The sequence below is a fragment of the Barbatula barbatula genome, assembly GCF_947034865.1.
Source record: "Barbatula barbatula genome assembly, chromosome: 7".
Classification (NCBI taxonomy): Eukaryota; Metazoa; Chordata; class Actinopteri; order Cypriniformes; family Nemacheilidae; genus Barbatula; species Barbatula barbatula.
In genome coordinates, this window is record NC_136770.1 from 17,343,850 (window position 1) to 17,366,829 (window position 22,980).

At 39.7% G+C, this 22,980-nt stretch overlaps 1 protein-coding gene across 2 annotated transcripts in view; it reads left to right on the plus strand.

The window, feature by feature from the left end:
* Positions 1–22,980, plus strand: part of zc3h3 (zinc finger CCCH-type containing 3) — a 56,385-nt gene that overhangs the window by 19,496 nt on the left and 13,909 nt on the right. For both annotated transcript variants that reach the window (XM_079459908.1, XM_079459907.1), the window contains exons 4-8: positions 9,038–9,176; positions 20,031–20,176; positions 21,337–21,409; positions 21,537–21,695; positions 21,842–21,911. In XM_079459908.1, coding sequence (XP_079316034.1) covers positions 9,038–9,176; positions 20,031–20,176; positions 21,337–21,409; positions 21,537–21,695; positions 21,842–21,911 — 587 coding nt within the window. The remainder of the gene's footprint in view (positions 1–9,037; positions 9,177–20,030; positions 20,177–21,336; positions 21,410–21,536; positions 21,696–21,841; positions 21,912–22,980) is intronic.

The window sequence follows — 22,980 nt, forward strand, 5'->3', positions numbered from 1 at the left end:
TTTATTTTATTTGTTAATATTTATTTTTAATGTTTGTATTATTATTTTACTGTATAATAATTATATTAAATAAACGATTTGTGGAATTTTGTTATATGTTCACATTATTAAACAATTTGTTGAATGGGTCCTGTAGTTTTATCGCATTTAAACAAACGATATGGTAGATTGACATGTTGCGGTTGAGCTTGGTATCGTATTCTAATAATAAAAATATTGGTGAGACAAGTTTAGACAAGTAACGGTTGTTCTTGGTTTCTTTAGTTTGCTATCAGAAATAATCTAAAGCCACTTTATTGTTTGTGAATGTGTACCGGAAGTTAAATTGGGGGAAAGTCTGCTTACGGAAGTCGTACTATTCGGTGGCCATGTTTACAATGTCTCTGGGCAGTAAAGTTGGTTTACGTTTGTTAAGATGTAACCGTCTATATATGAATGGTTTTTATTAAATATAGTCAAGGAGTCGTACCATAAGCATTATGGCATGCAACTGTTACCCAACCTAATGTTAGATAAGTTATGACCTTTTCCTAACAAGCACTGCCCCAGATCAGGAAAACCACAGGGACAGCTGTGCAGGTGTATAAACAGCTTTGTTTCTGTAGAATTGTTGTATGTTTCAAATTGAATATTTTTTTTTCCCATGCTGCATATTCACTTAATAAGACTTTTGCAACCGATTAAGTTGTTTGTAACAAGATCTTTTTGTGGTCAATGTAAGGCTCCTTAATGCAGCTCTGTGGTTAGAGCTAGTGAATGCGGCTTGGTCTATTTTAAGTGCCGCTGATTTGTCCCGTTCCCTACCCTGCCGGAGCACTTGTCATGTCCCGGATCCTCTTTCATGGCATTCTCCACTTAACGAGTTTGTGGATATTAATGACCAACTTGAGGTGAAGACTCTTAGCTTACAACAGTGATGGGACAGTGTCACTCTTGCTCTCTCTCTGTGCCCTCCCATCATGAGAAAGTTGATAGATTTGGTGCGGGCACTTATCCAACATCCAGTACTTGGGTGAGAGATCTCTTAGTAACTCCTCCCAAATGACACATCTGAGGTTGGGCGTGCTGATCCATTGAAGGTCAGGGGCTTACCCTTTCTCAATGCCCTTGCAGTTACCCTTGTGACATTGAGGGCAGCTGCTCCAGTGGTTATGTGCCCTCCTCTTTGCCCTCCCTGAACAGATGCCCGTAGTCCTCATTGGCAGTCTTACCCAGTGGGACCAATTAGAGCTTACAGCAGCTGCTGGCATTAGTGCCAGTCAGAACGGAAGAAGTGTAGAGTGATGAAGAGATGCAAAGGGATATTAAAGCCAATGGGACAGCACAGCATCATGTACATGCGTTTGAGCACCTGCTTGACACCCAAACGTCCAGGTGTAAAGACAGGTCTTTGCACTCACTGCAGGATACCCCCAAGTTAATAGTATTTCTTTATTCTGCAAAAGATAGAAAAATCACAGAGAAGTTTCCCCAAAATACCTTCTTTTGTGTTCCACAGAAGATCATAGAAAGGGTTTCGGAGAATTATATTTTGACCCAAATCAAGATATTTTATTACATATCTTTAAGGATCTCAGTTTCATAATTTATTTTCCTGTTTACTGGAATTGCAGTCCTCAACAAGACCGTCTCGAGCTTTTGCCCCTCCAACTAGGTTAGTGTTTACCACAGTGACACTTTCACGACCGCCATAAGTCACTCAGTAAGCCATCAGCGATCGGCTGCTCACGATCGGCCGCTCGCGCTCAATCTCTCACTCAGTGAGTAGAACTCAAGTTTTTTAGTCACTTGAATGCTCCGACCTGATCGAGCATGAACACCAACTCCTTTTAGCAATACACATTCGCACCCCGTGATTAATGATCTCTCCTGCTAGTACGCCTCCTTGGATTTTGTCTGACCTGCTATAGACTTGTAGGTGCTCTTGATAGCAGACAGGTGGCTGACAGGTGAAGTGAGCATATGAGAGCGTCTTTTGCTCTCAGTGGACATACACGCTCAACACGGATCGCATCAGTCATGTTTATTTGGTCTGTCACCACCACACAATGAAGCGGCTGTGCGCACGCCATTGGGACATACAGTACATGCATACATGTACATTAGTCGCTACAAGTTATACTGTGAATGTACGCAGCACTGTTGTCAGCACGTGCCGGAATCACTCAGTTGGATACATGCCGCAATCTTGTGCTAAATTTGTAATTCCTATTTTTGAGACACTTATGCTCGCATGTTTTTTTAAACATGCCTCCATCTCTCAAAAGATATACAGCTGTCAGCTGTGAAGGGCAGATTTTCAGACTCACTGTTTTTATTGTGTGTTTTTTTATTTATTTACATTACGTAATGTTGTTTTGTGCATTTGGGGATTTTTTTTTATCAGAAAACAAAAAGGTTTTATCTACTAAGTCAAATGGAATGCAAAAACATTGAGGCTCAATATCTCAAAACTACTTCCAAGGCGACGAAATACTAAGATAAGAATTTTGGCAAAAACACAATATTGATCCCTATTGACTTCCATTGTATTATTGCAAAACCAAAGAGTTATCTCTCAAAATATCTTATTTTGTGTTCTACAGAAAAAAGAGTGACATGTAAGGTATAATGTACAGGTAGCCTTTTGTTATTGCAGAAATAAGCCCCGACATTGTGATTTTGTGATTCAGTATCACACTGAAGGGGCTTAATTTTCAATGATAGCCGGCTGCTTGTAGATCATCTCACTTATTACATGGCTACTTGCCACATGAGAAAAAAACTGGACATGAAATGTCAAATTAAAATATTTTTGTGGTGAGGAAGGGGGGACGAGAGCCGTGAGGCGGAACCGGTGCACGCACAGCCGATTCCAACTATCACTCACGCCACCGGCCCCGCCTCACGGCTCTCGTCCCGCCTTCCTCACCACAATTTTATTAGCTAATTTTTAGAGAATGCAGACCTACCGCGGGGAAAAGCCGTTTACTTTCAGTTTTAAGGTAAGAAACGACATTCAGATGATACGAACGGCCAATTTGGTTTAATCAATTGTAAATAAAATGTCATATATGTTATTAAAAGTTTAAAAACTTTTTATATTAAAGACATGTAATTTGTCAAAAAAACTGTCAAAATTATTTTCTGCATCCGGGTAACCGTGTGTTATTAGTTTTGAGAGGTTGTTATCTGGGAATAACAAACCTGCAAATGTTGTGACTGGCCAATCAGAATAAAGATTTCCAACGAGCCGTGTAATAAATGGGTGATCTATCCCTTTAAGAGCCACAAGGATTACAAACTTTGTCTCTGCCTTCCTACACTTGTATTGTGAGTGTGATTCATTGACCAAAAAAACGCTAAATAATCAAAAGTAAAGATTACGCTGACTTAAAACAATTCTTTTCAGAGATAATGTGATGATAATGTTATTATGAATTACTTTGGCCATGATTATCATGTCATGAAAATTTGATATTGTGACAACACAAATTTTTCGAAATGTGATTCTCATGAGAGGGGACACAGTGTGATTTTAGTAACATGAATGTCGCTGACCCCCAAATCCTGCGAAGCATTATGCATACAGTACATCCCAGCGCACTTTCTCCATTTCTCCTTATTTCAATATTGTATCTCGTCCAATGTATTGCTCATTTCAGAGTTCTTGTTTTGATAGGAGTGAAGACCTCTCAGGCTAAGGGCAAGGTCAGAGTACTTGCTTCTCATATCTTATTCATGTCTTTATTGCCATAACCGGATGTAAACAGCAGTATCTATGGAAGCCATTGCCATTACTCATTTGTGTTTTCCCTGCTCCGTTTCTAACCAGCAGTGACACGCAACTGCACACTTGCAGACGTTTAGCAAATGCAGAAACCCCAAAGGAGTAAACATTAGCAGTGTGGAAACGTTTCCATGATGTGGGCTCTGAAGTATCGATGTCCGCTGAGAGGCTACTAGTACAAATAAAAAGTAGGTTTAATGTTAACACGCAGTACAAGCAGTCAGGGATGCTCAGTACGGGTCATGTTGCTCTTTTTATTCCCAGCCATCTTTGGTCCAGTCATCAGCTGATACAGAAGCAGACCCCAGTATTTATGTATGTTAATGTGGTGTTGGTTTCTGTGACGATAGCGCCATGCCGATGACTGATGATTCCTGGCCTCGTGGGTGACACTTGAGCCTCTCCCAATTTTGACTGGTATGGAGTCTAGTGGAGTCGTCCAGTGGTCCAGTAGTGGCCATGGTTCACGGTGAGGCGGGTTCTTCTTGTTCCTCATCTCTCATCGGATCTGTCCAAAGAACCATCTTGATGACCATCTTGTTATGCGTCTGTCTTCATTACCGGCTCTTCTGGGCCTCTGAGGGTACTTCTTGTATTTCTGCTCTTTAGAACTTCTCAAGGTCACATCTTTTTCTATTACGCATGTACAAACACTTGGCACACCTTTCAACCACGGGTATGTTCATACAGAGGTTGTTTGTGCCAGAATGGAGAAGAGGCATGTTGGTATTTGGGGTCAAGAGTTTGCCCTAGTCACCTTTACTTGTTTCATTGTCATTTTCGAGTGTGGCAAGTATACCACACCAACTAGTTACAAAAAATAAACAGCGAATGGTAGCTTTCTTTTCACACCATTTGTTCAGTTTTTTTAGGTTTGTACTGTAATTCCGTTATTAACAGTAGCTGCCAGGACTCGAGGAGTCCAGTCGCAGCCCCTCCTCTACATTTGGCATCACATTTTTATGATTGCTCTGCCCTCACTTGAGTTTTAGGAATGCTTGTTAAACAACTGGTCTGTAACATGTGTCACTGAGACTCATTGACTGAATTGCTTGGAGACAGACAGACATGCAGAATAGAATCAAACAATAGTCAACAAACCACAATTCAAATCACAAGTCTCTGCCAGTCCCTGCCAAGATAGTGCACCGGCACACTCTTTCTGCCGCGCTTATTTTGTCCCATGGGATTATGATCTGCCCTAACTCTAGTTTGATAGCAGCGTTAAGTGTTCCTGGTTTACCGGCGAAGCATTTAAAGGCAGCGATGCCGTCCCACTGGGAATCAGAGGATGAGCCCCTGGGGAATTGCTGCAGAAGCGGCCTCTTGCTGTCAATAATGAGATTAATGATGTGACAGAGATGGAACGGTAAAGAATCGGACCGCTGTTAAACGGAATTAGTTGTCAAATTTGGAGACGGGATCAGAGAACATGAGATGACGCGGCTTGATAATCCCTAAGAGGATGCAGGGTGTCACTACTGCTCTGTCACAACATGGATGAGGAGCTCAGAGAACATTCAAGAAAGTGTGAAATAAATACTATACCAGTATTTGTGCTATCCGTATCTCCATATCGCTTCCAGAGAACATGGGTAGGACAAGTAGCGCAGCTTAAATGTCTGGATTTCACCTCCTGCAAAAAGCATTTTGACTTGAGTCGTTGGCCACCTTTAAATGTCAAAAGGTGATAGACAGAGGTTGGCCATTTAATTAAGTATGATTAAATGTGATGTGCTGATTGAGTTGTTCGTGAAGAACATTTGTGATATACTTCTAGCTGTTCAATGACTTTATAGATCGTTTCAGCGGACACACGCACCTGTGTCTGTTTATTTATCGGCCTGGCTGCTAGTAACATCATTTTTTACATTTAATTTATATTCATATTCATATTTGTATTAATATTTTATTGTATGATAATTGTATTTAATTAAAATTACTCAACAGTTATTGATTCTTTGCAAAGGTCTACCGGAAGTTAGGTTTGGGCCACATAATGTTTGTTTATGCTGTTGCCACTGCAACTGTCTATATGAAAATAAATTAACCAATTGACTTAATCTACATCAAAAGTGATGCCCAGAAGGCATTTTAGTACAACAGCTGTGGAAAAAATTAAGAGACCGTTTAAACGTCTGTTTTTCTGAAATCTGTAGATTTGTGTTCGGGTAAAGGAGGTCAAAATAACAGTATTTCTAACTAATTAAAAATTAAATTATTGTTTCTGTTTGCATTTATTTGCAGAAAATAAAAACAGGTCAAAAGGACAGAAAAAAATTATATGTATTTTTCCGATCACAAACAAGTTTATATACATTTTTAAGCAATATCACAGGATATTTGTACAAGTATTTAGTATTTAAAGGTATTTTTTATGGTTCCCTCGATTTTTAACACAATTGTCATGTCTTGTCATGCTGTTAGTCTTTTTACATTGCAGTTGGATGAGTTTGTCACTCCTGCGGTTTTATTTTGTGGAAATTCAACAAAAGCTGGTCATTAATGGCCTTGAAAAGCTGGAAATGTTTGTAATGGTATCTCTATTTTGTCCACGGTTGTTCTTGAAACTAAAAAGCATACATTTCTTAAAGTTTGAGATAAATTTTGGCCACTTGTATGTAATTAAATAGTGTTAATTCAATGAGATCTGTATTAAATCGCATTTCTTCAATGAATCGATTAATGTTAACATCTAATGTTAACATCACTACTCCGTTATCCCAAGCAGCCCAACATAAAGTCCACAAAGAACAGACAGATAATAACATGGGAACCTGTCAGAAAAATGAGTCCGCACAAGTGACAGAGAGAAATAGATAAAGGTATGAGCTCCCAGCTCCAAAGCTGAAGTGTGTTGAGTAAATAATCGGCGGTCTGAGGCGGTGCGGGGCCGGTGTGTCAGCGGGCGATGGATGAGTCCCCGGGCCTGATTGTAAAGCCCAGCAGGTTGTGTTGGTTGAGTGAGTCTGTGCCGAGTAGAGTCTCAATCTTCCCTCTAATAGGCCACTGACAGGCCTTTACCACACACATATACACACACTTGCGAGCACACGCATCAATAAAAAGTGTCCTGACAGGGACCACAGCCTGTGCTTTGGCACCTAACGTTCAGCGCTGCACTAAACCAGCCACACACAAAGACGCTGGCGGCATCAATTCTGCCGCGCCATCATTAGACAATAGGTAAGGTGGAACAATACGGCGAAGTGCCCAGCGTATGGCTGGCTGTGTAAGACACAAGCTCCTTGACAAGGTGTATTTGTCATCTGCAGGGCCGCCGTCTGCGGTACAGATGAGAGGTGTGTGAAAAAGTGACTTTGAGCCAGACAACTAATTTCACAGACTGGCATACACAACCTTTTGACATAGGCCCACACACAAGAGTTTGCTCCCCCGCTTACACAATCCGCTCGTATACTCGGAGGTACACGCACTTCATCACTAGCGTAAAACACATATAAATGCTCATAAGGGGTCCTCCGTATCACATACACGTACACTTGGATCCATCCCTCCGCTTTGTGGTGTCGCTGTGCCGTGCTGTGCCGAGATTTGATCATCGGTAAATGTTTGTCGAAGATGAATTCCCTGGCTGATGCTGAAGTGTGTGTCTGGTGATAAATGGAGAGGGGCCGCCTGGCGTGGAAGACAGGAAAAATAAGAGGAGGAAGGGCTTATATTGCGACAGAAAATGCAAGATTTTATTGTAACATGCAGAAATGCCGATTAAACATAGGATAAGTAGATATTTAAATAACAAAGGCTGTTATTAAAAACTAAGTCTTTTTCTTTATTTTGTTAAAATTCCACAACGTTCCTTTCTTCATTCTTTCTTTCTGTCTTTCTTTCCTACTTTCTTCCTTCCATCCACCCAGCTTTCTTTCTTTTTCTTCTTCCATTCTTTCAGTTCATTATTATTTCTTCTTGTTTGTTTGTTCTACATTCTTTCCTCACTCCCTGCCCTCCTTCCTCCTTTATCCTTCCTTCCTTTGAATTGCTATACATTCTACTAGCATTTGTTGTTTAGACTCACCTTGTGTTTATCCTCCTATCTCTCTCACATGACTCATTACGAAGACAAAGTGTTCACACTTGCTGAAATGTCATAGGGTCTCCCTGACATTTTCATGTATGTTCAAGTCAAAAAGGAATTTAGAATACTGTATTGACTGATCTTTTTTATTAAATGGATTATTCCAATCCATTTAATAAAACACTTCGTGTCGTAGTGTTTCTTTTGACGTATATCTAGGTTTTTTGGAGCATTGGATGAATGCAGTTAAAAATATTGGCTTATTTACTCGCACACTAAATCAGTCACATCTATATTTACAGTTTTAATGTAACTTATCTAATTGCATATGCTGTTACTTTATTATACGTACATTATTATATAAAGTTTCAGCCAAAGCCTCTCTGTCTCTCGTCTTTACTAACCCTCTCTGATTCGTTTAAGTTCTTTAAGTAATTCCATTCCCCCGCTGGCTTGTCTAACATGCTAAATTGTAGGCGCTGGGAATAAATCTTCAGGGTTTTAGCTCTGGTGTAAAGCGGAGACGAGCGAAAGCCACCATGCCGAGTCCATCTTTTACTCAACCTGCATGCATGCATGTCACTTCAGCCCAGCCACTCATAAAGCAACATGATGGATAAATGAATACAGAAAGAAATAAATAAAAGCCACACTTATTCTCTCCCGCACATCCTTCCCTCCGCCTCTCTGATGGATCTATGAAATGATATAAGGAATAAGACTTAGAGATAGAGAAAGGAAGGGTTGGGCTGGAGAGACGGATATGATTTATTAGGCTGATAAAAATTCTGCCTTTGTTATTCAGTCATTTTTCCATGTGCAGCTTATTAAGGAGCGCACCTGCCAGAGGAAGACTCTGTGTGTGTGTCGTGTAGAGCAAAACGCAGTCCTCACAAAACCAGTCTGAGAACACATCAAAATATGACTTAAAATCTTCATTAAATCTTATTAAAAATACATATATTAAAATGGGATCAAAACCCAGTTTACACAGAAGCTCAATTAATCTTTTAAAGATTAATCTTTGTAAATAACCTGTTGTGAGGATTATTTTGGCAATTAAATTGAAATGGGATTTTGTTTTTCCTAGAGTTTCTGCAAACCACAGGCTGACTAACTAATGACTTGGTTATAGCCCACGCGGGCATCATTAGGTGATTAAGCATTATTGATCGGTGAAGTGACACGTCAACCATTAATTTCCTTCCGTAATTTGTTTTTCAACTCCACAGGCCTTCCCTTCCCATCAGTGCGAAGCCCGCCATCACATAGGGTCATCAAAACACGCTACAAGATTGACACGCGCAGGGCACACTTTGTCCACCACAGCCCCTCTCTTTCCTACAGGGTCAAGAGAGTCCAGTCGGCCAGGTAAGGAATGCAGCACCTTCACTGTCATGAATGCGGCCACTTCACCGCCCCCTGTTTCTGCTTTTCATCAGGGCACATTTTAATGGTTTTGTGCTATCATAATCTCCACGTTTGCACGTGTGCTTGCGCCCCACCCGCAATCACAGCTCGGCACAACCAATTACCAGGCTGATTAAAACGTCTCTGTTGACATTCACTGTCTCTCAGCGCCTAATAAAACCTTAAATAACCGCCTTGCCCTTAATAACACCACACAGAACCATAACTAACCGTCTCATCAGCGCTGATATTATGACAGAGAGAAGGTGCCGCTCATCATGGTAATCTATTACTGAAACTGTAACATTAGACCATAAACATGTTCTGCGGGATGGCCCACATGCTTTGAGAACATGTGGGCGGTGACCGAGATGCCTAAATCAGCCGATGCTTTTAATGGACCATGGCTCCTTGAAATTGGTTTCGAAACATTAATTGCAATATGGAAAAACAAAAGTAGAGAACAACAGTAGCCAAAAGGTTCTTTTATGTAAGAGTATAGTCGCTCGCATCAAATTCAAAGCTCTGCTCTGGTTCGGCACCCCCATATCGTCGCTTGCTAATACAGACCTAGGGGAACACCGGATCCCTACGCTCTACAAACAAACGACTTCTAGTCTTGTAGTACCATCCCAAAAAGGGGAAAAATCACACGTACCTTCTCTGGATCCGTGGAATGATCTGCCTGATTCGTTCTGACTTCTGTTTCTTTTCAACTCTTTCTATCCTTAGTATAAAAAGCCAAGGTTTTTTTTTGTGGTATGCTATATGAGGCCAGTTTTTAATACACTTTAATGCACTTTTTGTTGTCCTTATGTTGTTCCAATTCCTTCTACTGTTTACCTCATTTGTAAGTCGCTTTGGATAAAGTAATTTACTTTAACCTTTCTACTGTCTTTATTGTAATTATTAATCAGATTTATTATATAAATATAACCATTAACAATGAATCATATTAATAATAATATATGACAATTATTATTATATTAATGTCATTATTTTAACTCTGAGGTTACTTCCTCAGAAGTACTTATAATTGTCTAACCGGTAAAACAAGACTAAGACTCTGAATCCCAGCCTGACAACAGCAAATGTAGGAAAGCTAGAATGCTTCTAGATTGTGAATGCTTAATATAAAGACAGGGAGAAGAAAGAGGGGTCACGGCTGTGTCTGTAAGGCATTAGCTTTAGTCTGATAGGTGACCACTGAGAAATCCCATTCACTTAAGGGTGTAAATGAAGCACTCATGCGTGTGGGTGTAAATTTTTTATTCCCACTCTTATCTACAGAGTTAAAATGATCTTCATAAATCCCCCTGCCGTTCGGCCCTGGCTTAGCCATGTAGAAAAAAGAGGCTGTGGATTATAGGTGTTATATGTTAAGAAGGTTGCCACATTAAACAAAATAACTTTCTCTTTTATCTCCCTCTCGCCCTCTTTCCCAGACCCATTCTCTTTTTCGGGTCCCTTCTGCATTATTTAGAATTGTTTTACAGAGCCTTGAGTGGATAGCACAAAAAATGGCCAGGTAAAGCAGGACCAGTGCCTGAAATATCTGATTGGCTGTTAAAGAAGCTGTACCTTTGTGCTAATAAAGAATAGGGGGATTTATAGAACTAGAAACCAATCTGTTTATAGTAAAGGGTTTAAATCTACTTATGTACTGTTGCTCAAATCAGTGCTCATTTTATGAAGAATTGATCATAGGTTTTGAAGATAAGTAGCTTACGTGTTTATCATTGTTTTTTTGCGACTTGTTTGCTCTGAGTTTGGAAAACTTCACTTTAAAGGCCCAGTGTGTTGTTCGAAGGGGAGGGGGCAGCGAGCCGTTGGTTGCAGTTCGAAACCTTACCGCTAGATGCCACTAAAACCTTCACATGGCTCCTTTAAGAGATCTTGCTAAAGAATCATACTAACTACAATGCTTGCTTTAGTAAGGCTCCTGATATATGCAGTCATCACATGTCAGTTAAGAACATTTTGGGCAACTGATATGTAACAGCTGCTCTTGAAATAGATGATTAATAGGTCTACAGGTCATACTCTCATTTGAGCTTATTATTGAAGAGATGCTGACATTTTGACCTCAGCGGCCCTGTCTCAAGTATTCAGCACATGCATTCGTGTCTGTTACTGCACCATTTTGATTTAGAATGATACAGGAACATGTTTTTGTCCATTCTGTTAATATTATCTTTTTTCTTGTGGAATTATTTTGATTGGGCTACAGTATATTTTACTGTACAATGTAACAGTGTACTTAATAGTAGTACAACAAAAAACACTTTTTTATTATTATTTTTATGAGTGCTATTGTAATGCTATTGTAATTAGTCATGTTTATATTTGTGGCCCTGCCTGTGAAAACCCAGCTAAAGTCATTTTATGTGATTTACTTATGTGATTTACTACAAAAAATAGTCCTACTGTACATAATGTAAAGATTCTGTAAAATGTAACATTGATATCTTTCAAATTGACTGAGTAAGGCTCTTTCAAAGACCGAATAATTAGACTTTGAAACTTGTTTTTACAGGCTGTGACACATATTCAACCATGGAAAAACAGGTCAAAATAACAAAAAGATGCTCTGTGTTTTTTCAGACCTCAAATACTGCAAAGAAAACAAGTTCATATTCACTTTTAAGCACTGCAACAGTAATATGTGTACATGCATGGTACATATACATTTGTACATGTATAGGAACATTTCCAAAATATGTTTTATGTGAAAACAGTTTTCATGTGTTTTGCCATGCTGTCAGTCTTTCACATTGCTGTTGGATGACTTCATGGCACTCCTGAGGTTTGACAGAAGATATATTAATTGTTTCCAAACTACTCCTATTAAGTACACTCTTCTCACTCACAATATTTTACTATCAACGACAAGCATAATTTCCCAAATTTCTATACAAAACGAACTTTATAGACTATATCAGTTGCAGAGACAAATTGTTGGATTTTGCAACAACTTACACGCAGTTATTATATCAGCCTTTTTTACGCTGTTGCTGATATACCAATGTTTTTAATTTGATAAAAAAAATTATAAATATTGCGTATCTGTGTATAATTAGATAGTTCGCCTGAAAATCTAACTTTTGTCATGAATCAAGTTGTTCCAAACCTGTATAAATGAGTTTTCTTTGTTGAAAGATATATGGACGAATGCTTGTAACCAACCAGTTCTTGGACCGCGTTGACTACCATAGTAGGAAAAATTACAGTGGTAGTTTGCTGTCCTACATTCTTCAAAATATCTTATTTTGTGTTCGTGTCCTAATGTTTAGAGAGTCGGACTCGTGACCAGAAGGTTGCCGATTCGATTCTCAGGGCCGTCGGGAAACGACTGAGGTGCCCTTGAGCAAGGCACCATACCCCTACTTGCTCCCCGGGCACTGCAGTGATAGCTGCCCACTACTGGGTGTACTTGCTGTGCGTGTGTTCACTACTCTCTGGATGGGTTAAATGCAGAGGTCACATTTTGGGTATGGGTCACCAAAACTGAACTGACAAATAAGTCACTTTCATGATGACAACATTTGTTGTCTGTCTCTTTATTTATATAACAGGCAGTGTATTGTTAAGTGCTACCAATGTTTGCATTTTGTGTGCAATTGAGTGATAACTGACATTTGTAATACAAGTACTTTTGGATTTATAATGGGAAAGCAAGTGTGTTTGTGGGGCTTCATTTGTGTAATGCAGATTTTGTGAGACGGCGTGCTTGGTTTCAGACTGCCTTTGAGCTGTGATGACTTACCGCCATTCATTTAGCTGCCTGCAATAAATATTGATTCATCAAGGGATTTTCAATTTGAACCTCTGTGACGCATTGTGAAATATTACAAGAGAGAGGGAAATGAGTAGGAGAGATAGTGTGGGGGAGAAGATAAGGGAAGATTTTTAACGATCCATCCAGCTTTTATTCATTCATTTGTTGGTGATGCTTATTTTTAGAGTATTTTAGATTGTGGCGCTCTGCCACGTACTGTACTCATTACATTTACACATTTGGCAGACGTTACATTTACGCTTTTATCTGAAGCTACTTACAGTGCATTTCAGTTATACATTTACTTATCAGTGCTTGCTGAGAATCATACATGAGACCGGCTTTACCAGTTGAGCTACTGGAACACGTGGTTACATCTGACGTACGGCGTGCTTTAATAAAAGCTGTGACACCAAGCGTGTCTCTGTGTTTGTTGTTTAACAAACAAGCACACAGATGGCTGTTCACCACCCAAGAACTCAAGCAGGCAGGTGACTGAAGCAGACAGGCGGGGGGCTCTTTAGCCCCTCACCCTTCCGTACCGTGACCCCGCGTCCAGCGCATGCAGCGTGCCGGAGAGCGGTGGGGGTGTGTAGTCAGCAGTACGGCTATGTCAGGTGATTGAGCGTTTGAGGGGACCGGGTGGGGGAGGAAACGCCCTCGTAAATCCCCGGCAGCCACCAGAAAATAGATATAATCTCAACATTAACTACATTAATAGTAGCAGGAGTTGAATTAAGAAAGCCGTAAAGCATGGACGCCTGGGCATAAATTACACGAGCCCATGCACACACAGGCATGCAAGCATACAAACTGCCCTCCTCCTGATACACGCTTACTGTTTTGCTCTTTGTTTTCTGCATCTTCAATTTTCATTTCATTTTACTTGAGACAGATTTATTTTGGAACAGTGCTTTGTATATAAGCAGATTTAGCAAACATTGTTCTACATATAAATGTGAAAGTGGAAAATGTTGTTATTTAAGGAACTAAAAAACCTAAGATGTCCAACAGAATGGATGTAAAGAACTAAAGTTAATTAAAATTGTGAGTAAAGTCATTAAAGGTCTGGTGGATTAAATTTAGCCTATCGTAGTGAGGTTGCAAACTGCAACCAACGGCTCTCTCCACCCCTCCCCTTCAAAGCACTATGGTGGCTAACACCGCATTAAGACATTATCAAGTTTTTGCTGTAGGAGATAACGTATTTACGAAACACGCTCTGTAAAGCAGTTTGTCCATTTAGGGCTACTGTAGAAACAACATGGCAAGTTCCATGCAAGGGGACCCGTGGTGTATATAGATAGAAATAGCTCATTCTAAGGTAATAAAAACAAATGCTTCATTGTGTAAGCTCTTTATAGAGCTGTGAAGTCAAAGTTTTTTATTAAATTGCCTTTTTGTCAATAAATCCTCCAAAAAATAAATGTATAAAAATGTATCATGCTGATCAGTCTTTGAAAATTGTAGGTGTCATTTTTTTATCCAGCATATTAAGATTCTATCCATGTCTGAGAATCCCAATCGAGACACGATCATATCCGTTCACCTTTTCTTTTCTCCAGTCGACACGTGCGGTCACGCGTGCTCTCTCGGTATGGGTGGAGTGGCAAGCATGGCCCTCATCAGGTTTAGTGCTCTGATATTGATCAGCACAGGATGTGCTGCAGCATTGCTCTCCTTTACCACCTCTCCATTCATCTCATCATGAGAGGTAAAGCGACCGAGTGCAGGATAAAGAGAAAAGAACTGGTGAAACAAATGTAGAGCATATGGCGCAATTGTACAAGTATTAACAGAAATGTTTGACTGTTAATGCAGAGATTGCATCACGAAGCTGTTCTGTTTATTGCTGGAAACTAAATTTTCTACTATAGGGATGTCCACCGAAATCCATTGAAAGTCTTCTGCTTTCTCTTGTGGGGTTTTTTGGCAGACAATTGTTCAGTGACTTACAAGGCGTTTAAACCCAAAAATGAAAATGTCGTCGTCATTTGCTCAAACCACTACAGAAGACATTTTAAAGATATGGACACAAAACCAATGGCAGTCAATGGAGACCAATGATTTTCTGTTACCAGCATTTTTCAAAATATCTTCTTCTGGTTTGAAATATCATGAGGGTGAGGAAATTACAGAATTTTCATGAATGAACTTTCCTTCTAATGAAACTCAGAAAACTAAAGTAGCCAACCCACTAGATCTTCCAGAAACTTACGGAATAAACCCCAGCGTGAACTTTGAAGGAAATGAAGTTAGCAGAACTGAAATGATGATGACAACTGTTCGGTTTACCTCCTGTCATATGTCCCCCCAGCTGTACCATTTTCTCTCTCCTTCTATTGTTTCATCTTTCTTCCCACCTTTCTGCCCTTAAGGTGTTGCTTTCCAGTTTAGACGTTTTCCACCTCTAATAGTCTTTAGGACGGTTATCACTAAGTTCCCTCATTATCTACTTTGCTTAAAGCAAAAACTCATTCACACAACAAAAATTGGTTAAGTGAAACCAGCCAGCTCATTTCAAGGGTAACTCTTTTTGTCTATTCTTCAGGATGAGCTCACTAATGCTTTCTCTGCAGCCGAATAGACAAGACAAGCATTATTGCGAATGCCCGTGCGGCCTGTGAATTCCTCCCCGTCACCAAAACAAAAGTCACATCGTTAATCACCCGCCGGAGTGCTGATTCGCTCTCTCCTTCATCCGCGGTCGAAACACAACAGGACATACATACGTGCATGCGCACATAAAGCCCAGACAGTTGAGTGAACGTATGCAGTCGTGAGCTGAATTATTGAAGTAGGCCTAACTTTTCTTAATCAAGAGGTTTTTTAACTTAATTAACATCGAGCTGAAGTTTACATACATCTCAGTTGGTCCTAGAACCCTCACACACTCCTACCCAGATGCGTTTTTGTGTTGACACAGGTGTGCAGTAGGCGCGGTAGCTCTTCCTTGCTGATGGTTGCTTACCGCGCCCCCTAAATATGCCACACACCAGCAAAATAGAGATTTGTGTCTAGTGGGAGTGATAAAAATCATGATGCATTAGAGATGTTTGCTGTAAAAGCGTTTATTTTGACAGAATGAATTAAAGGGACAAAAACTGCGATTCGCCTGCGAGCCCCTTGAGGTATAGGTCATCATTAGTAAATCTGGTATGCCTACATAATGTCATGTTTACATTGCGTTATTCTTAATGTGAGCACCTGTCTTCAAAGTTTTGGTGCGCGAGTGAAATCAGTAAAAGCACTTTTTTCTGCTCTCTCTTATATCGGCCAGTAGAACTGAGGAGATTTTTTTAGATCATAGCTTCAGGGTCAGAGCCCCCTATCGCTAAATCACATCCAACTCCAACAGTGCAATTACAACCCATCGTGTGTCCCATAAAAATAATTCCCCACTGCCATTCAAGTGATACATGGGACGGCATGATGTGTCCCTCCAGACCATGAGTATAAGTGTGGTCGGTTCTCTCTACTTCTGGCAAGAGAGCTCATGTGCCTTTGGTTCTGAGTTGATGTAAAGAACAAATAAAAGGAATTTTGTACCTACGCTGTGGGATATGCAGTTTAGAGATTGCCGGTTGGCTGAAGGTATCAGAGTTTACTCACCCTCCTGTCGTGTCAAACCTGTATAACTGAATTTCTTCCACAGAACACAAAAGTAGATATTTAGAAGAATGTTGTTAACCATCACCCATTCACTTGCATTAGTCTTATGTCCATACAATTGGTCGCCAACACAAAACCACTGTTTAATCTTAAAGCCTGCTAAATGGAAATTTGTGTTTTTCCATATTTTTTATTCATTTGACACTGTTACTGAGGTTAACTGCTGTGCATGTTCCATGTTCATGTTGTGGCTCCATTAGACTCCGTTATGGTTCATGGGTGCTCTGCCTGAGACCCAGATAGGGCAGCTACTGTTCCCCCATTACGTTCATTATGGCTCCCATGGCTGCAGTCAGTGAGCCGGTATGTACCTGCGTGAGTTATGATATATGTGTGACATATGCTCTTACGGCTAAAAGGAAGTTGATGCACTTACTACAAGTTGTTCAGATCTTTTAGCAGAGCCCTTGTTTAAGAGTTCACCCAAGAATTTACATTGTCATCATTTACTCACCCTCTTGACATTTCAAATCTGTATGAGTTTCTCAGACAAAAAAATTATTTTGAAAAATGTTGGGAACCAAGCAACAGCTGTAGCCATTGACTTATTGGTTTCGTCTATACAATACAAGTGAATGGGAAACGCCATTGTTTGATTACTAACATTCTTCAAAATATCTTCTTTTGTTTTATGCAGAAGAAAGAAAGTCATACGTTGACTGTAAGTGGGTGAGTAAATGATGACACAATTTTACAGATTGGGGGGTCTGATAAAGTGTCTAATCTTTTAATATTTGGTGCTACTTGCTAAGGGAAGTAAAACTGTTATTATTGCTTATAATGAGGATCTCCAACCTTAAAGACACCAAGCAATTTAGTGCGTTAGCTTTGATTTGAGGATTTTCACCTGGTGGATATGACAAAATGGGCAAAAAATTATTTTATAGACATCTGTTGGAGCAGCAGACACAAGTCTTTTTGTTTTATAGTGAGTTTGCAAAAAAAAATTATACATTATATTATATATGTGTGTATATATATATTATAATAGTAATATTACAATAAATTTAGTGGGATCTTTTGACTTTGTGTGTGTGTCTGTGTGTGTGTCTGTGTGTGTGCGTGCGTGCCTGTGTGTGTAGGAGTGTTCGGCCTCAATGTTGATGCTGTGCTATGTGTGGGCTGGGGTTGAACGTAATGGCCAAGGCTAGATTTGTGTAGTTGAAGCTTTTGTATTGGGTGTAGATTGATGTTGAAGGTGATTTGCTGTAGGGCTTCAGATCGGCTCTCGAAAGCTCATGTCTTTTAATACAGAGCAGCTACCCTCTCACTCATACACTCCGTCAGACACTTCTCCCACAATCAATCTCAAATACATAACTTTAAAGGTGAACTTGACTATATACTACTGAGGATGATGAGCGTATATTGTAGTTTTGACTATAGTCAAAGGTGAATATGTGTTAACCGCTGATATTGACATTAAAACGCCTACTTGACAGACACTTTTCATCCTGTAATGACCTAAAAATGAAATTCTGTCATCATTTACTCACCCTCATGTCCTTATAAACCTGAATGACTCTATAACGTTTTTCATTGAGGTTCAGGAAATAATGACAAAATTGGAACTCCGGGGTAAACTTAAGATAAGAAACACACTTATCTTAAAAATTGACTAGCAAGTTTTGCTAATTTTCTATTTATGGTTATATTTTTCACACCTACATTTCTTAATACAGGGAATGTGAGAGTTGTGTCTTTTGTGTGTGTGTGTGTGTGTGTGTGTGTGTGTGTGTATTTGAGAGAGAGAGAGAGAGAGAGAGAGAGGGGAAGCATCGCAGAGTATGTTTGGGGGCAGTCTTTCTGCTCTGGCCTCATGCCCTGGCAATTATCTCAATGATTTCCTCCTCTTTTCAATTCTCTCCATTTCCACACGGCCGTCCCCTCCATTAAAGGAGCAATTTACCAGAGTGCTGTGACACAGGAGCCAGGAGTAAGAGAAGAGAGATAGAGGGAGAGAGAGCATGTTGGTGTTGGTGTGTTTGGAAAGGTGAGGATGAGATTAGAAAAGAGTGTTGAAGGTGGGACGGTAAAACACAGGATGCTGAAGGAGAGACTGAAAGAATAGTGCTCGGCTGCCCTCGTTCAGAAACGTGTGACGGGACGTTATGCTCGCAGAATAAAGTCTCTTACAGGGGTCATATCATGAGACAGAGTTTATTGAAAACTCAGTGTACTCTAACTGAATTGATTACTTCCTCTTCGGTCTAAAAGAGATTATTGATTAAATATACGCTGCACAAACAGCTCATTCACAATCATTGAATGTCTGATGTAAGAAACCAAAACTGTTTACGTATGACAGCGTGTACACATCAGTAATGTCAGTTTGGTGCTAGCTTAGTTACATTTAGAGATCTACAACAGCAATGAGTCATATTTTGGGTAGATCTAGATCACCACAGCTTGTACTGTTCCCGGGTTTGTGTTGCAAAGAGACTGATAGATGGGCCCGCACAAACAGTAATGTGCCTGACAACAGACCATTCAGACAGTTTTTAAACAGATGTCCGAGTGTACCTGAACAGCACTGGCACCCATTCACTTCTATTGAATGGACAAAACCAATGCAAGTGAAGGCCAGTTAACAACATTCTTCAAAATGTCTTCTTTTATGTTCTGCGGAAAAAAGTAATACAGGTTTGATGACAAGAGAGTGAGTAAATGATGTCAAATAAAAAAAATTAGGGATGCACCGTTATGTAAATTTGTCTGTTGACGATAACCGATGATTCTTTAACATTGGAAGCCGATATACAGTATCTAAATATGAATATAAAAATTCCTATGACTGAATCAAAAGGCAAAAAGTGGACAGCTGCTTTTATATGATAACAGTCACTGCTGAAAATAAGGAAACCATTATTTCTCTTTTTTTCCCCCTGAAAATCTACCAAGCCTACTTTACACTAGTTAAAGATTATTTAACCTTCAATCTTCTCTGGTATATTTTTTATTCAACAAACAAATTATAGTTGACGGTACTGTATTGCTTTTTAACTGTGATCAGCTTGAAGCCAAAGAAGTCTAACCAGAGGAAATTATTTATGATTTATCGGCTATAATATATCTGCCCCAATTTTATTATCAGACGATACCGATAACATTAAAAATGACCATTTATTGGCCTATAAAATATGGACGATAATTTATTGTGCATCCCTAAAAAATATACAATCCTATGAAGTAACCAAAAGTAAATTGTGACTGTATTTTGTTCAGAACACATCGACTGATAATGTATCAATGGATCACAGTGATGAAAATAATAGGATTTTTCTTTCTTGGTAACAAAATGTAATTGATCCTATGTTTTGTTCGGTTATCTCTTATCATTTGTTTTTGTCTTTTTGCATATTCAGAACCCACCTGCAGAATCGCTTGAGGACCACAACTGATAGGCATTGGAAGGGGCGGAGCATGAGGTGGATAGGCGGAGCACTATACAGAGTCTCAGCCAATAAGCTCTCTCGCACCCAAACCATCTGCACACCTAACACTAGACCAGGTAAATAACGGACAGAAATCATTGCTTTTTTAGACATGCCTTACTTTTGAAAGATTCTTGAGATTTGTTTTTGTTTCTAATGCCTACATGTGTCGGGCAGAAATGCTCTATATGTTTGTAAACATTTATCTATTGATTTTATACATAAATATATGCCTCTATGGTATTGGAGATGCATTTTTGTGAGGTTCAGTATACTGTATATCGGTTGTCTGTGAGTTCACAGACCAGACTTCCAACCCATCCAGTCAGAGAGGGGAGGGTTTCGTGGGTCGCCTTCTGAAATAATAAAGCTGTCATCTGTCACTGGTCACAGGTCAAGAGAGAGAGAGACAGAGAGACTGTAAATGGCCTAGATTAAACCGAGTCAGAAGTTGAATTTAAGATCAGCTACAGACTTCCACACAAACACACACACACCCTGTCTACTTATCATCTCCAAAACTTCAACTGTAGTCTTACCGTACACAGGTCTGGTATGGCTACACACAGACCTCATTTCTCACTCTTTCACATAGACTTCACTATTGCAGCCCACATAACCAGCCATTTCTCATATGAACTCAGACTTAAATCCCTCCCCCTCTGCCCCTTAATGTACTGTAACTCAGCACTACATAGAGTACAAATTTTAAACCTGTTTTCTCTCTCATGTTTCCATTTGGCCATGGTTGATGGACTCTGACTTATAAATAGACAACCTGATATCTTGTCACAGTTTTCTGATTGGCCTCCATCACTACTGTTGAATGTGGTGACCTGTGTTTACATGCTATTAGTCTTCCTTGTATAAATAAATGAGCATGTGTGCGAGGCTGGATGAGGCAAGAGGTAAAACATCAGCCTATAGCTATCACAAAAAACAATGGTTTTTGTACCGTTTATACTTTGACTTTAAATGAACAGTGCTAAGGAATTTTGTTATTTTTTCATATTCATATTCTAATAAGCTTATATTATCTGATTATGAGATATTCAGTTTAATAGAAAGATTGGATCCGAATAGTATCGATACTAAACAGTAAAAAGTCCAAGGGGCTGTTACACTACAAAATATCAGCCCTCTTAGGATACTGTATAACTACTGCATAAAGATTTATAAACATTGATCTTTTTGTTTTATAATGTTCCCCACAATGTTTTCCTTCTTCCTACAACAGGACAGTGGTACAATCCAGATTTTTCCTCCACTTGCAACCTAGCAAAAACATCCGCCACACGTTACATAGCCAGGTTGGTATTGTTAGAGATGGTTCATGCCACATGGTAATGCTACGTAACAATTTACAGAATGACAGCTTAATCGTATGCTATAATTCCTTTCCTTTCATTTGTTGTTGTTTTTTTGGGTGGGTATCAGTCGTGCTGTGCAAAGGAGTTTAGCTATAATCCGACATGCCTGTCAGAAAAAACAGAAGGCCAAGCAGTACTGCATGTACTATAACAGGTTCGGCAAATGTAACCATGGGGATGCCTGCCCATACATCCACGACCCCGACAAGGTTGCGGTCTGCACCAGGTACTACATATCAGCACACTCTCTGACTGACTCCAACTTGTTGGCACGCAGGTTGTGTTCAACATGTTGGGTTAACGTCATTCGGCACTTGAAATTGAAACGTGAACACGGTTGTGTTCAACATTAAACTCTTGTCTGACCGGCAGGTTTCTTCGTGGCACTTGTAAGCAGACGGATGGAACATGTCCTTTCTCTCATAAAGTGGCCAAAGAGAAGGTAGGTCTTCATTTTCATCAAAGCAACTTTCATCAAACATTTGATAAACTTATGATGTTTGAGATGATGTCAAAACTCAGTAAAGTCTAAACAGAAGTCATGATTGACTGTATGTGGTCGAATCGGGTTACTTTCAGTTCTTGATGGCCTGCGGGGTGATAATTAAAGATGGTATGGCAGGTTCTAAGCTTCCTCTCAGGTCATGATATGGTGTGTTACAGTGTCAGTATCTGTGAGGCAATCCCTGTAGATTCCAGAGTTGCATACTTTGAAATTTTTGCTTAGCCATGAGAAGCAATTGCCATCATGGAAACAGGTGGAGGCGGGAGGCCACATGTGAGCCATCATATACTAGTCTAGATTCTCCAGGAGTGAACATTACGATCTTGTAACTTACCTTCCCCTCTCAGGCATACACCACATTTGAATGGTCACATCTTTCACAGACATTATTCTTTGCTTCAGAGTCTGTAATGCGTTCTGCCTACTTACCTTGTCCAGTCAAGACTTATCAACATTACCAACAAATGTGTAGGTTGTTTATTACTTCCGTCAAGTACGACCCATAGGAGCAATCCCTAAATTACCGTCATCAGTGAAACCTTTTCCTTAATGCATTGTGGGCTTTTATCTGCTTGATAATTGGGCATTCCTGTAGCTCAATAGGTTGAGCATTGAGTTATTGTAGCGGCGCAGAGATCATTGGTTTGATTCCAGGAAGCACATATACTTTATAGATAAAATGTATAACTTGAAAGCAGTATACAGCAGGGGCCTTTAACTACTTTTCTTTGAGGGCATTCCAAAAGTATAGATGGGATGAGGGCCAGTTTTTTACTATATCATAATTTCTTCTGTTATTTTGTATTTCTGTTATTTATTGTATTTCGTTCCTTTTATACAGTTTTAGGTCAAATAATAAAACATGCAGAGTATTTTCTGTTTCAAACATTAGTGACGCATGACCTGCACGGTTGACTAATCACACACGCACAGCCTACACTAGTGGGCTCATGATCTACTCGTCTTTCCACATGAAATAACAACTGGGCGAAATTACGAATTTGGA